The 16,083-nt window shown below is 46.8% G+C and overlaps 1 protein-coding gene across 2 annotated transcripts in view; it reads right to left on the reverse strand.

Annotated features, from left to right (window-relative positions):
• Window positions 1-16,083, reverse strand: part of LOC115458757 (centromere protein J-like) — a 170,513-nt gene that overhangs the window by 72,883 nt on the left and 81,547 nt on the right. For both annotated transcript variants that reach the window (XM_030188570.1, XM_030188569.1), the window contains exon 9: window positions 13,274-13,513. In XM_030188570.1, coding sequence (XP_030044430.1) covers window positions 13,274-13,513 — 240 coding nt within the window. The remainder of the gene's footprint in view (window positions 1-13,273; window positions 13,514-16,083) is intronic.

Raw genomic sequence — 16,083 nt, forward strand, 5'->3', positions numbered from 1 at the left:
CTTCCATATAAATTTTCTGAAGAGTCCCCTATATTGTTGCTCTGTCTTCTCTCATACTAATATAGTTAACGTTTTCAGAACATAAAGGAATTTAGGAAGACCATTTTTACTAGTGCAACATATGCAATTGTAATTGATTATTTGTAAACTGCCTTGGTTGTTTTACTGAAAGGTGATACAGTATATCAAGACTGAAATAAACGATAACGCATAACCAAAATGGTAGCTCTTGCCATTTCTCGTGTAACTGTTTAATATGTAAGATTTTGTCTGTAACATTCTTTTTGCACAGTTCTTTAGGGATCCAATGGATGTAAATTCCTTAATATTTAAATTCAACTGGGCCACATCCAGCAGGAAGTCCCTCTACTCACTTGAAGCATGTTTCTTAGAGAGGCAAAACACACCTGACTTGTTGAAGTTAGTCTTCAGCCCAACAAAACTGCTAAATTGTTCTATCAGCTGAATTAATGTCCTCATATTGTTTTTGGCCTTATTAACAAAGTAACATATCATCTGCCTATAAACTGATCTTATAATTCTGCTTCCCTAATTTAGTCTCTACAATCTCTCTAGCCCTGTGAATTTTCTCGGCTAACAGCTCTAAAGCCAATATGAATAAAGTTGGAGACAGGAGGCATCCCAGTCTTGTCCCCCTTTTTAATTCTATATCTGCTGTTTTCTTCCCATTAATAGAACTTGGACAGTTGGTAAATTATATGATGTTTTCATCCAATCTAGAAAAGCACCTGTTTTACCCTACCTAGGCAACATACATTCAAGATATTGCCTTGTGACGTTTTTGAAAGCTTTTTCAGAATCTAGACTGGCTAACACCATTTCTGACACATCATTGTGTTGTGTAAAGTGTTGCTAACACTTTGTATAAGTTCATAGACACATACCTCCCCATTTCACAAAACCCACTTGGTCCCCAAGAATAAGGCTGGGAATAATATGATTTAAACACTTATGTTTCAGAAATGTATTCTACACTATGAAATCATTAGAGCGGTCTTATCTTTTTGTTCTATCTTGAAGTGTTATTCATATTTTACTATTTATAATTCCCACTGTGTCCTGGTTTCTTGTTATGAAAACACATCCAGCTACATTCACTGGGTGAATGCGGAATAAAAGAGTTAACATTGTACTGAATATTGTTTTTATGTGATCAGCCAACGTGACTGCTATGATCCTAAGGTCTTGGTTTAAGAGGGAGATTGGCATGTAAAATCCTGTTTGTTTTTGGTCTTTCCCTAGTTTGGGCAACACTACATATGCATGGTTCTGCTTTCAACCCAATTGTTTTTTGGCTGTCTCTTCACATTTGTTGCAATGTGTTAGCAATAAAATCCCCTAAAATCTTGTAATACTCTGCCCCTAAGCCAGCTGGGCTTGGGGCTTTCGTTAATTTTATAGATTTTATCACTTGTATTATTTCCTCAGCACCAATGTCCCTGTTCAAATAATTGAGCTCCTCTTTAGTAAACTAAAAAAAAAAAAATGTTTTCTATTAGCACAATGACATGGGTTTGTATCATAGAATTCTGTATAAAATCTTTAAAATTCTGTCATGATGCCATCTATAGATTTAGATTTAATGGATTTGCTAATGGGCTACCAGTTTTGTTCCCCCATCTATGAAGATGATTTCTATAGAATTGTATACTGCTTAGTGCCCTTTGGTGTAGTACCTCATCAATATGTTTTTTGAGAGTGAAAACTTCTGTTTATCTTCCTAAATTCCTTTATGTTCTAATAACTCTAACCATATAGGTACGAAAAAAGGCAGAGCAACAATATAGGGGACTCTTCAGAAAATTTATATGGAAGGCAAGGGGTGGACAGATAGGATATTCTAAGCTAATCTTACCCAGGGACAACAGAGGCCCAGGACTGTCAGATTTATGCCCATATAATGTAGCAGCACTAGTGAGCCTGGCAAACAGACCTAGGGGGAGGAGAATATAATTTATATGGGTACATAGATTATGCATGCTGGAATAGTATGTAAAATCCATTCCCAAAGGGTTAAGGGTATGTCATTCATCAAGGTCCAACATTAAGAAATTAACCTACATTTTATTGCTATCTTTACGTGGTGTTTTAGTTGTCCAGCATACCAGTTACTAACCATGTTAAAATTCCCAGTTATAACTGGTACACAGTCACTGTACTCTACAACAATGAAAATAAACTGTGTCGGTCAACATTGGGGGTATAAATGTTGCATAATAGCACTCTGTGTCCCTGTAAAAGTCCAAACATTATTAGACATCTGCTTTCAAAGTCTTGTATTACCTCCTGTACACAGCTGTGTTTCTTGAAGGAAAGATGTATCTGTGCCCTCTTGTGCTAAGTGCTGCAGCATTTTTGTTTTCTTTATGAATAAGTGAATTCAACCAACATCACTAAGTTCTGTAATTTCCTTCTATCTCTTCTCTTTCAGTAACACACTTCATACCTTCTGTACCTCCAAGACCCCCCCCCCCCCCCGACAGGCCCACAGAGTTTTCTCTTCCTTCCTGCACTGAACCAGTCTCAATCCGATTCCATGGTTAAAAACAATCTTACCTTCCAGAAATCCCCTTTGCTCACATTCTCCTCTTATAGACATACAACCCCAAGAACCCCTTCCTTACCTCCCCCCTTGCTATGCAGAGTACCCTCCCTCATTACCCAACTCCTGGGTTCCAACACCACATAAGCAAAAGGAGTCAGCTCCCTCCCTCATTATATGGCTATCATCATCTCCTGTTTCATACAGAGGTACCACAGATGTCACAGTAGCAATTTCAATCTACTGTGATATACTTTTTTCTGAAGTTGCTGGTGTGAGCCTGGAAGAAAGGACAGTATATCCCTAATAAACTTCACTCAAATACTAGGAGGTTTTGAGCCTCCTAAAGGTCTCTCAATGCTTTGATCCATCCAGAAGTATGAGGGAAGAGGTAACCGTCTTCCTAACATTGAATGGGTCGCCTTAACATTTCTGGATGGACCCCATAGCCCTGGTGCAGAGTATCAATACCTATTTGTCGAACCCTGTAGTTTGAAACTCAAATCAATCCTGTTGTCCCCAAATCATTCTTATTCCAAGTTAGCCTTTGCTTACCATGGATATTGTATGACAAACAAACTGTGCATCATGAAGCAGACTTCTTCCTCCATCGCTAGCTCAGCACACACACATGTGTTAGACCCTAACAGAACAGTTTTCAAATTTGTTAATATGAATGCAACTACACAACAAACAAGCAGTACCAAACTTTGTGACATCTTTCCAAATGAGTTCCAATGAAAGCTCTCCCTATGCGCTGCCTACTAGTTGAGCACCTCAAACTCTAGTGCACACTTCTGAAAGCACTGCCTAAGTAGTAACAGAGTCAGATGATGCTATTCCTTTGGCAGTTTGTCCATAAGTACCTTGAGATCCTGCTGAGTCTCAAAAGACATTTGATGACTAAGTTAAGTCAAAGATACCCTGCAGGAAACTGAAGCGCAAACTTGAAACCCTGCCTGTACAGTTGCATGCAGTAGGGAGCCATAGTTTTGTGCCGTTCAAAGACCTGTACAGAGTAGTCTTGAAAGAGTGCAGGAGTGGCCTAGTGGTTAGGGTGGTGGACTTTGGTCCTGGGGAACTGAGGAACTGAGTTTGATTCCCACTTCAGGCACAGGCAGCTCCTTGTGACTCTGGGCAAGTCACTTAACCCTCCATTGCCCCATGTAAGCCGCATTGAGCCTGCCATGAGTGGGAAAGTGCGGGGTACAAATGTAATTAAAAAAAAAAAAAAAAAGAGGCATATATTTTGCCTCTCATATTCCAGGAGGCATATTTTCAAAGCACTTTGGGAGGCTATGTTCCATAGGTTTCTATGGAACTTTGGGAGGCTAAGTGCTTTGAAAATGATCCTCCAGGTCTCTCTCAGTTCTGTCATGATCTTAAGCTGGTCTGCAAAACTCAGGATCCGTGCAATGATTGTTTGCAGCTGACTTCCAGAGGCCGTAGCAACTCCTATTCTGTGAGCTATTTCTATTTTAATAAGGAGATCTGTCACCTGCATTCCAAAGTTCTCAGGCAGCCACGTTTCAAATATTGAGATCGCTTAGTCTTTGGCCATTCAGGCAACCCCACAATGCAGATGTTATTCCTCTAATTTGTTCTGCTAGTCTTCAATGCATATCAGAAGAACTTGTTTTGCCTCAGTGCTGTGGATCATGGTTTCTGCTCCATCCACTTGATCTTTCATATGAGTGATCTGGTTCTCTACCTCTTGAATTCTTAACCCTCCAGGCACCCTTTTATCTTTTCCACCATGGCATGGAGAGCTCGTGTGCCAATATCGCTCTAATATGTTTTGTGAGCACCTTCACTGTTTCATCTTGGAGTGTGACCATCAGTGTGCGCGTCTCTGCCGCCATTTCATCATCCTGCTCACAACTTTCCTCCCAAATTTAGCAATAGGGTTTTTCCAGCCATTGCTTTACTTCTTTCAACGCTTGCAAGGTTCTAACAGCAGATCGGTCTTTCGATAATCTTCCGATGATATAGTGTACTGTTGCTAAGGGGATGGTTATAAATACTGAATTTTTAAAAGGTATCCCAGAGCTCATTTTGCAAGCATCCATTCACTCCATGGTCATCACATGACCCAGAGGCGCAGTATTTTTGTTTTGGGTTTTTTGTTTTGCTTTTTTTTTTGTTTGTTTTTTTGTACTTCCAGTGAGACCCTGGAGAAAAGACACTATCATATCAGGAATCTTCCTCCAAACAAGAAGCAAATGTTTAAACTGAAGTCCATATCACAGCCTTGAATATCTACTTAATACAAAAGTGACTTCATATGGGTTACTGACACTCTGATATGCTCCTCTAAATGTCATGCAAGCTTATTAGATTTATCTCTGAAGCTGCAACAGGCTTGGCGAGGGGGAAAAATCCACCAAGCCAAGGGCCCCTGTAGGAAAACAGGCCAAAAAAGTGCTACCCATGGCTTTTGCATTTTTCCCATGGAGGCTCGTGGAAAACCGCCCAATTCTGCGGTTTAACCACAGAATTGGCAATTTTGCTAATTTTGAACTGTCTTCCAGTTAGCGGATACCCCTACCTCAGAATAGCAAGAGTTAGCCCCTTCACGCTATTTAAAAGTATGCGGGGGGAAGATCCAAGATGGCTACGCCCTGCTAGGACACCTCAGACCTCGCTCCTGTGACTATGCCTAAACATAGAGGAAAAACAGCGGGCAGAGCTTCCCCGCTTCTATCCCCGTTACCTGGTCCTTTGGATCGCTTTATGAGGCCACGGGCAGTTATACAAGGCGGCGAAACGCCTCCGACTGGGAACGCCGGCGAACGGGAGATATTGGCTTCCCCCGGACTAGAAACAACTCTAAGCCCCGCTGCATGCACTCCACCTCCTCAGCCGTTTGGCGCAAGCTCTTTCCTCTCTGACCCGACGGGGTCCCCCTCAGAAGCTGTAGGGGACCCGGAAGAACTTCGGGGAGAAGCGTTTCTACCATCGGGGGAAGGCATGGAGGGCAGTTTGCCCACATTGTTGCCACGGAGTGAAGAGAGAGAAACTGAGGGACGAAGTGAAACAGATGTACAGCCTTCAGTAAGGTTTGAACTTCCTAAAGAGTTAGTGACCAAGCCAAAGAATGTGACTTTAGATGCTTTGTGGGATTTAATGTCCAACCTGGGACAACTTTTTCTTAAGCAGACGGATGAGTTTCTACCAAGAGTAAAGAGTATTGAAATTGATTTGAAAAAAAAAGGGAGGAAGAGTTTAAAGTTTTAAATGAAAAAATGGAAAGAATTGATCAAAGGGTTATGAAGTTGGAAATGTTACAAACTATGATGGTAAAAGATGTAACTAATCTCAGGCGGAAAACAGAGGTTTTTGATAATTATACTAAAAATCATAACCTGACATTCGTTAACTTTCCTAGGATTCAAAATGTTCTTCCTCTTGAGATGTTGAAACGGTATCACCGTGAAACTTTGAATGTTCAGGAAAAGGATTTTCCACCCTTTTCCCAAGTTTATTATGTCCCAGAAAAGAACTTGAATCAAGAAACTGAAAAACCTATTGATGTTTCTCTTTTGCTTGAGACTTCTGACTCTGAACTGGCGACGGCCGCTACTTTGGTAGCGACTGTCGCCTTACTACCTGATAAGAATTGGATTTTCCATCTTTTTTTCCATAATAAGGAGAACCCCTTTCTGGGATTCAAAATACTGTTATTTCCTGATGTCTCCAAGGAGACACGACGACGGAGGAAACAATTTTTACTCCTTAAGCCAGAAATTTTGCATTTCGGGGGTGCCTTTTTTTTAAGGTACCCCTGCAAGTGCTTAGTAAGGCTGGGGGGGAAGAAATACGTATTTACTGAACCTGAACATTTGTCAGCACTATTAGCCTCAGTTAGAATGGAGAAACTTTAAAGAATAATGTATAATTTCTTAGCAGAGACGGATTTACCGTATAACTTTTTCCTTTAGTATAATTCTCCCCTTAGATTACCTGAAATCTTGGATCTCCAATTATGGACTTGAGTGATCATTTTGAAAGCGTAAAGATTTATTTGCTCTTTCTAGTGTATTTCCTTATGTAATAGTTTCTAGTTAAATGACACTTTCCTAAGCAAGATGTTTCTTGTAAATATTGATTAAATGAATAAATAATTAAAAAAAAAAAAAAAAGAGTTAGCCCCTTCACTTCTGTCAGCCAGTGAGTAAAGCACAAAGCGAATGCTACATACCTGTAGAAGGTATTCTCCGAGGACAGCAGGCTGATTGTTCTCACTGATGGGTGACGTCCACGGCAGCCCCTCCAATCGGAATCTTCACTAGCAAAAGCCTTTGCTAGCCCTCGCGCGCCGATGCGCACCGCCCGTCTTCCCGCCCGAAACCGGCTCGTGCCGGCCAGTCTCATATGTAGCAAGACAAAGAGAAGGGAAGACACAACTCCAAAGGGGAGGCGGGCGGGTTTGTGAGAACAATCAGCCTGCTGTCCTCGGAGAATACCTTCTACAGGTATGTAGCATTCGCTTTCTCCGAGGACAAGCAGGCTGCTTGTTCTCACTGATGGGGTATCCCTAGCTCCCAGGCTCACTCAAAACAACAACCATGGTCGCAACGGCGAGGACAGAACTGAGATTGACCTAAAAAAATTTACCAACTAACTGAGAGTGCAGCCTGGAACAGAACAAACATGGGCCTAGGGGGGTGGAGTTGGATTCTAAACCCCGAACAGATTCTGAAGCACTGACTGCCCGAACCGACTGTCGCGTCGGGTGTCCTGCTGCAGGCAGTAATGAGATGTGAATGTGTGGACAGATGACCACGTCGCAGCTTTGCAAATCTCTTCAATAGTGGCTGACTTCAAGTGGGCTACCGACGCTGCCATGGCTCTAACATTATGAGCCGTGACATGACCCTCAAGAGCCAGCCCAGCCTGGGCGTAAGTGAAGGAAATGCAATCTGCTAGCCAATTGGATATGGTGCGTTTTCCCACAGCCACTCCCCTCCTGTTGGGATCAAAAGAAACAAACAATTGGGCGGACTGTCTGTTGGGCTGTGTCCGCTCCAGATAGAAGGCCAATGCTCTCTTGCAGTCCAATGTGTGCAGCTGACGTTCAGCAGGGCAGGAATGAGGACGGGGAAAGAATGTTGGCAAGACAATTGACTGGTTCAGATGGAACTCCGACACAACCTTTGGCAAGAACTTAGGGTGAGTGCGGAGGACTACTCTGTTATGATGAAATTTGGTGTAAGGGGCCTGAGCTACCAGGGCCTGAAGCTCACTGACTCTACGAGCTAAAGTAACTGCCACCAAGAAAATGACCTTCCAGGTCAAGTACTTCAGATGGCAGGAATTCAGTGGCTCAAAAGGAGGTTTCATCAGCTGGGTGAGAACGACATTGAGGTCCCATGACACTGTAGGAGGCTTCACAGGGGGCTTTGACAAAAGCAAACCTCTCATGAAGCGAACAACTAAAGGCTGTCCTGAGATCGGCTTACCTTCCACACGGTAATGGTATGCACTGATTGCACTAAGGTGAATCCTTACAGAGTTGGTCTTGGGACCAGACTCAGATAAGTGCAGAAGGTATTCAAGCAGGGTCTGTGTAGGACAAGAGCGAGGATCTAGGACCTTGCTGTCACACCAGACGGCAAACCTCCTCCATAGAAAGAAGTAACTCCTCTTAGTGGAATCTTTCCTGGAAGCAAGCAAGATGCGGGAGACACCCTCTGACAGACCCAAAGAGGCAAAGTCTACGCTCTCAACATCCAGGCCGTGAGAGCCAGGGACCGGAGGCTGGGATGCAGAAGCGCCCCTTCGTCCTGCATGATGAGGGTCGGAAAACACTCCAATCTCCACGGTTCTTCGGAGGACAACTCCAGAAGAAGAGGGAACCAGATCTGACGCGGCCAAAAAGGAGCAATCAGAATCATGGTGCCTCGGTCTTGCTTGAGTTTCAACAAAGTCTTCCCCACCAGAGGTATGGGAGGATAAGCATACAGCAGACCCTCCCCCCAGTCCAGGAGGAAGGCATCCGATGCCAGTCTGCCGTGGGCCTGAAGCCTGGAACAGAACTGAGGGACTTTGTGTTTGGCTCGAGATGCGAAGAGATCTACCAAGGGGGTGCCCCACACCTGGAAGATCTGTCGCACTACACGGGAATTGAGCGACCACTCGTGAGGTTGCATAATCCTGCTCAACCTGTCGGCCAGGCTGTTGTTTACGCCTGCCAGATATGTGGCTTGGAGCACCATGCCGTGACGGCGAGCCCAGAGCCACATGCTGACGGCTTCCTGACACAGGGGGCGAGATCCGGTGCCCCCCTGCTTGTTGACATAATACATGGCAACCTGGTTGTCTGTCTGAATTTGGATAATTTGGTGGGACAGCCGATCTCTGAAAGCCTTCAGAGCGTTCCAGATCGCTCGCAACTCCAGAAGATTGATCTGCAGATCGCGTTCCTGGAGGGACCAGCTTCCTTGGGTGTGAAGCCCATCGACATGAGCTCCCCATCCCAGGAGAGACGCATCCGTGGTCAGCACTTTTTGTGGCTGAGGAATTTGGAAAGGACGTCCCAGAGTCAAATTGGACCAAATTGTCCACCAATACAGGGATTCGAGAAAACTCGTGGACAGGTGGATCACGTCTTCTAGATCCCCAGCAGCCTGAAACCACTGGGAAGCTAGGGTCCATTGAGCAGATCTCATGTGAAGGCGGGCCATGGGAGTCACATGAACTGTGGAGGCCATGTGGCCCAGCAATCTCAACATCTGCCGAGCTATGATCTGCTGGGACGCTCGCACCCGCGAGACGAGGGACAACAAGTTGTTGGCTCTCGTCTCTGGGAGATAGGCGCGAGCCGTCCGAGAATCCAGCAGAGCTCCTATGAATTCAAGTTTCTGCACTGGGAGAAGATGGGACTTTGGGTAATTTATCACAAACCCCAGTACCTCCAGGAGGCGAATAGTCATCTGCATGGACTGCAGGGCTCCTGCCTCGGATGTGTTCTTCACCAGCCAATCGTCGAGATATGGGAACACATGTACCCCCAGTCTGCGAAGTGCCGCTGCCACTACAGCCAAGCACTTGGTGAACACTCTGGGTGCAGAGGCGAGCCCAAAGGGTAGCACACAGTACTGGAAGTGACGTGTGCCCAGCTGAAATCACAGATACTGTCTGTGAGCTGGCAGTATCGGGATGTGCGTGTAGGCGTCCTTCAAGTCCAGAGAGCATAGCCAATCGTTTTCCTGAATCATGGGGAGAAGGGTGCCCAGGGAAAGCATCCTGAACTTTTCTTTGACCAGATATTTGTTCAGGGCCCTTAGGTCTAGGATGGGACGCATCCCCCCTGTTTTCTTTTCCACAAGGAAGTACCTGGAATAGAATCCCAGCCCTTCTTGCCTGGATGGCACGGGCTCGACCGCATTGGCGCTGAGAAGGGCGGAGAGTTCCTCTGCAAGTACCTGCTTGTGCTGGAAGCTGTAGGACTGAGCTCCCGGTGGGCAATTTGGAGGTTTTGAGGCCAAATTGAGGGTGTATCCTTGCCGGACTATTTGGAGAACCCACTGATCGGAGGTTATGAGAGGCCACCTTTGGTGAAAAGCTTTCAACCTCCCTCCGACTGGCAGGACGCCCGGCACTGACACTTGGATGGCGGCTATGCTCTGCTGGAGCTAGTCAAAAGCTCGTCCCTTGCTTTTGCTGGGGAGCCGAGGGGCCTTGCTGAGGCGCACGCTGCTGACGAGAGCGAGCGCGCTGGGGCTTAGCCTGGGCCGCAGGCTGTCGAGAAGGAGGATTGTACCTACGCTTGCCAGAAGAGTAGGGAACAGTCTTCCTTCCCCCAAAAAATCTTCTACCTGTAGAGGTAGAGGCTGAAGGCTGCCGGCGGGAGAACTTGTCGAAAGCGGTGTCCCGCTGGTGGAGCTGCTCTACCACCTGCTCGACTTTCTCTCCAAAAATATTATCCGCACGGCAAGGCGAGTCCGCAATCCGCTGCTGGATTCTATTCTCCAGGTCGGAGGCACGCAGCCATGAGAGTCTGCACATCACCACACCTTGAGCAGCGGCCCTGGACGCAACATCAAAGGTTTCATACACCCCTCTGGCCAGGAATTTTCTGCACGCCTTCAGCTGCCTGACCACCTCCTGAAAAGGCTTGGCTTGCTCAGGGGGGAGCTTATCCACCAAGCCCGCCAACTGCCGCACATTGTTCAGCATGTGGATGCTCGTGTAGAGCTGGTAGGACTGAATTTTGGCCACGAGCATAGAAGAATGGTAGGCCTTCCTCCCAAAGGAGTCCAAGGTTCTAGAGTCCTTGCCCGGGGGCGCCGAAGCATGCTCCCTAGAACTCTTGGCCTTCTTTAGGGCCAAATCCACAACTCCAGAGTCGTGAGGCAACTGAGTGCGCATCAGCTCTGGGTCCCCATGGATCCGGTACTGGGATTCGATCTTCTTGGGAATGTGGGGATTAGTTAATGGTTTGGTCCAGTTCGCCAGCAATGTCTTTTTGAGGACATGATGCATGGGTACTGTGGACGCTTCCTTAGGTGGAGAAGGATAGTCCAGGAGCTCAAACATTTCAGCCCTTGGCTCGTCCTCCACAACCACCAGGAAGGGGATGGCCGTAGACATCTCCCGGACAAAGGAAGCGAAAGACAGACTCTCGGGAGGAGAAAGCTGTCTTTCAGGAGAGGGAGTGGGATCAGAAGGAAGACCCTCAGACTCCTCGTCAGAGAAATATCTGATGTCTTCCTCTTCTTCCCACGAGGCCTCACCATCGGTGTCAGACACAAGTTCACGAACCTGTGTCTGCAACCGTGTCTAGCTCGACTCCGTGGAACCACGGCCACGGTGGAAGCGTCGAGAGGTAGACTCCCTCGCCCGCACCGGTGAAGCTCCCTCCGCCGACGTAGTCTGGGAGCCTTCCTGGGAGGCGGCCGCAGTCGGTACCGCATGCCGGAGATCTCACCCCGGGCAACAGGCCAGCCGGCGCCTCACTCAACAGTACCGGAGGCGCAAGCACCCCCGGTACCGGAGGGGTAGGGCGCAACAGCTCTTCCAGAATCTCTGGGAGAACGGCCCGGAGACTCTCGTTCAGAGTGGCTGCAGAAAAAGGCATGGAAGTCGATGCAGGCGTCGATGTCAGAGTCTGTTCCGGGCGTGGAGGCTGTTCCGGGCTGTCCAGAGTGGAGCGCATCGACACCTCTTGGACAGAGGGTGAGCGGTCCTCTCGGTGCCGATGCCTGCTGGGTGCCGACTCCCTCGGCGACCCAGAGCTCTCGGTGCCGACGCGGGAAGGGGACCGGTGTCGATGCTTCTTCGATTTTTTGGAGCGAAGCACGTCACCGGCGCTTCCCGGCAACGACGAGGAGGACGTAGAATCCAGCCGTCTCTTCCTCGGGGCCGAGACCGAAGAGGGCCGGTCTCGGGGGGGCTGTACCGCAGGAGCCCTCAGGGTAGGGGGAGACCCACCCGAAGGCTCACCGCCACCAGCAGGGGAATGGACAGCCCTCACCTGCACTCCAGACGAAGCACCACTGTCCGACGACATCAGCAGACGAGGAGGTCTCGACACCACCGACACCGACGCAGCCTTCCGATGTCGCCCCGATGCAGAGGGCCGATGCCTCGATGCACTCGATGCAATCAGGGGCGAGGATGAAGGTCCGGGCGCTGACGACGTCGATGCACTCGATACCCCCGGTGCCGATGCCGACGAAGAGCCCGAGAACAACATGTTCCACTGGGCTAACCTCGCTACCTGAGTCCGCTTTTGTAAAAGGGAACACAGACTACAGGCCTGAGGGCGGTGCCCAGCCCCCAGACACTGAAGACACGACGCATGCCTGTGAGTGAGCGAGATTACCCGGGCGCACTGGGTGCACTTCTTGAAGCCGCTGGGAGACTTCGATGTCATGGGCGGAAAAATCACGCCGGCGAGATCAAAAGTCGAAATGGCGAAAATGGCACCACAAAAATAGGGAGAAGAAAACTTCGACCGAGGCCTAACTAGGGCCTACCCCGACGACGAAAGAAAACTTACCGGGGCGAAAAGCTCGAAATACGGGAAAGGAAAAAAACCAAAAGGTCTCCTCCCGAAACACTTCTCTTAATTTTTTTCTCTCAAAGAACGAGTCGAAAACGACGCGCGAGGTCGACTTTCCGGGGCACGAACGGCGAAACACGACCGTACCGAGCGTGGACAAAAGAAGACTGGCCGGCACGAGCCGGTTTCGGGCGGGAAGACGGCCGCGCATGCGCGGTGCGCATCGGCGTGCGAGGGCTAGCAAAGGCTTTTGCTAGTGAAGATTCCGATGGGAGGGGCTGCCGTGGACGTCACCCATCAGTGAGAACAAGCAGCCTGCTTGTCCTCGGAGAAAACACTGCTATGCTGCCACCTGCTGGCCAGCTCAGCATTTATGAAATTTTTGTCTTGTTTTTTTAAGCACCCCATCCCCATCCCCCCCCCCCCCAAAAAAAAAAAAAAAAAAAACATTGCAGGGAAGAACTATTTTACTGCAATGTTCATTTCTTGTGAGTTAAAGTACTGTTCTGCAAAAGCATTAACCATGCACGGTTACAATTAAATGATAGATATAACACCACTAGATTAAAAATGGCTATTTTACAAAATTATAAAAACAGGTCAATACTGAAAACCAAAAACATTACAGCTTATGTTTCCAAAGCTAATTTTAAATAAATGAAAATATATTGCATTTTTGCACAGATAAGGTAAGAACTTACTGATGATTCTACTCTTTTCAGGACCACCCTATTTTCAATCTCCTTATCGTTTTCAGGAGCTTCTGCTTTCTTCCAGGTTTCCAGTCGAATTTTTTCCAGAACCTTAATTTCCTGCCGCATTTCTGCATTTTCCTTTGTTACAGCTTCTATTTGGTTTCTTAGGCGGATGTGTGTGGTTGACCACCTTGCCTCTTTTCGTTTTAATTCTTCTTGCAGATCCACGAGCTGCTGCTTTAAAGCCTTACAAGAGGAAAAAGAGTGACAATGTACTAAATCAAGGTAATTCAAAACAAGGCCAAAAATCTCAGGTAATGTATTGATTTAAAATATTTCTAGGTCATCCACTCTAAAGTAAAACATACTTATATTAATAACTGGCAGGCAGATGCTCAGAAGCAAATGCGGGCGATACAGGCCATTAGTGCCAGACTAGCATCTGCATTTGCTACTACAGAATGTTTACAGCCAGTGAGCACGTGAAATAACTAGCTTGCCGGCTCTGAACACAAATTGCTCAGCGAACAGCATGTCAAACAAGTGCGTTGCTCTCACGGTAAACCCTACGCCGGCTCGGAGCATTGAGGAGGAATGGGGACCCCCTGCTTAGCATGCATTTGCTTGCCTTTTAGGACCTCCGAGACCACTCATCCTCCCCCCAACTGCAAATACATAAAACCCTGGTAATCTAGTAGTGGGCCTGCTCCCCCAAACCCCCTCATACCTCAAAGCAGGAAAAGGGACTAGAACTCCCTCCCTCCTCCTGCAGGTACCTCCTCAAAATGGCAGCACCCCCCCCCCCCCCCCGATGTCAGGGTTTAACATATAAGGACATTTCTCCCTTATATGGTAATTAAGCCCTGCCCAGCACATCCCAGGATGCACCGGGAAGGGCAGGGTGCCGCCATTTAGAGGAGGCAACCACAGGAGGAGAGAGGGAGTGCTAGTCCCTCCTCCTGCTTTGCGGAATGAGGGGTTTGACCACAAGGGCTGTCCTTGGAGGGGGGGGGGGGGAGGTCAGGTTGGGTCTGTCAAGTTCACTGGACCACCAGGGTTTTATGTATTTTCAGTGAGGGGGGGATATGAGGGGTTAGGGGTTGGGGTCCGCTGGACTACCTAAGTTTGTGGGAGGAAAGCCCAGACCTGTCAAACCTCTTCTGTGAGAGGATTGCGACTGGGCTCTTCAGCACATGCCCAGGCAAAAATTTGCCCACTTTACTTCCTCATGCTCAAAACTAATAGCACATCTCATTTGCATTCTATTAACTTTGAGCATGAAGAAGTTATTTCTGGACACTGTTGTAGCGGTAAATTCCGGCTGGGGCATCAGTGCTTTCATACAAGCTACATACTGAACATACACAAATATAGCAAGGAAAAGCTGGATCAGCAGATTAGAAGCCAGGTACACCACAATCAATGCTGGGAAGTATAATTTCTTCCCAATACAGACTCATGGGAAGTCAATACAAGGACCTACAATGAAGTTAAATGTGCACAAATAGGAACAGAACTGACATAGATTTCTATCAGCTTTTAGTAGATTTGTAAGGACCTAGTTAAAGTGATGAGGTCAGACTGGATAATCAGGGGGTGTACTACAGAAAGTAGGAAAATTTCTGGTTTATTGGATTTGATATACTGCCTGTCTTCAATATAGCAAAGTGGTTTACAAAAAACCCATAAAAGAAAAGGAACTCTATTTCATAATAGAGAAATAAATAGAAAAGCAACAGAGAGAGAGAGGAAGTGACGTCACTGCAGGAGTATAGATATCTGCGAGCTGAGTTTTATTGAGGCAGCTATAAAAGCTTTTTCTCCTACTCTCTGCACTGAATTTTTCAGTACTTCAATGGTATAAAAATCTTATCCTCCCATGTCCACCAAAAAGCATTTGGAGAATTTAAATTTGCATTAGACAGTGAGGATTGGCAGCATCCCCGTTCAGGTAAGGCTGAGTCAAATTGCTCAAAGATGGTGCCAAACCAGTCTGAGCTGGAGGACTATGACTTCAGGACCAGTGTTGAGAACAATGGTAAAGTGACACCGGTTCACAGTGTCAAAAGACAAAATGAAAGCAGTGCACAGTGATGTGCAGGTGGCTTTAGCTGAAATCTGCAGCAATGTTTGTGAAACTGGACACTGGGTAGAGCACATTGACGAGCGAATGGATGGTTTGGAAAGGGATATGCAGGCCATGCATGCAGAAGCGCAGCATCGGAAAGGACATTGGGAATTGCTGGACTTGATCAAGAACCTTGAAAACCAGTCTAGAAGATACAATTTAATATTTAAAGGAATCCTGGAGACTGAAAATTATAAGGACTGTGCTGAAGTGGTGTCCCAAATCTGAGAACTGTTGCTTAAAGGAACAAAATGTGAATGCAAATGTGGATCCTGTTCAGCACAGCAAACTGAAGTGGGTGCACCGCAGTCTAGGAACAGACACGACTCTACATCCTGGGACATAATCATGAATATATGGAGGAGGAGATCCTCCACAAAGCTCGCCAGAAGGAGATAATCTAGGACAACTGTAAAGTCACAGTATATCAGGACTTGGCATGAGAGACTTTACAAAAGCATAAAGACCCGAGTGACAAACAAAATCACATAGTTAAACATGGACTATTGAAAGTCGATCAAGCCATGTCCGATGATTTGAAAAAATGTAAAACAAATGTGAAGCCGGGCCAAAAAATGTGTTCCAAGTGTAAAGCGTTCAATTTTTCTTTTCACATATCCAGTTTTATCCCTACTGGCCAACCTCCGAATTTTTAATGGAGAAGTCCCCAAATCAGTCAAACTTTGAT

Source organism: Microcaecilia unicolor, unplaced genomic scaffold (genome assembly GCF_901765095.1).
Source record: "Microcaecilia unicolor unplaced genomic scaffold, aMicUni1.1, whole genome shotgun sequence".
NCBI classification, from domain to species: Eukaryota; Metazoa; Chordata; class Amphibia; order Gymnophiona; family Siphonopidae; genus Microcaecilia; species Microcaecilia unicolor.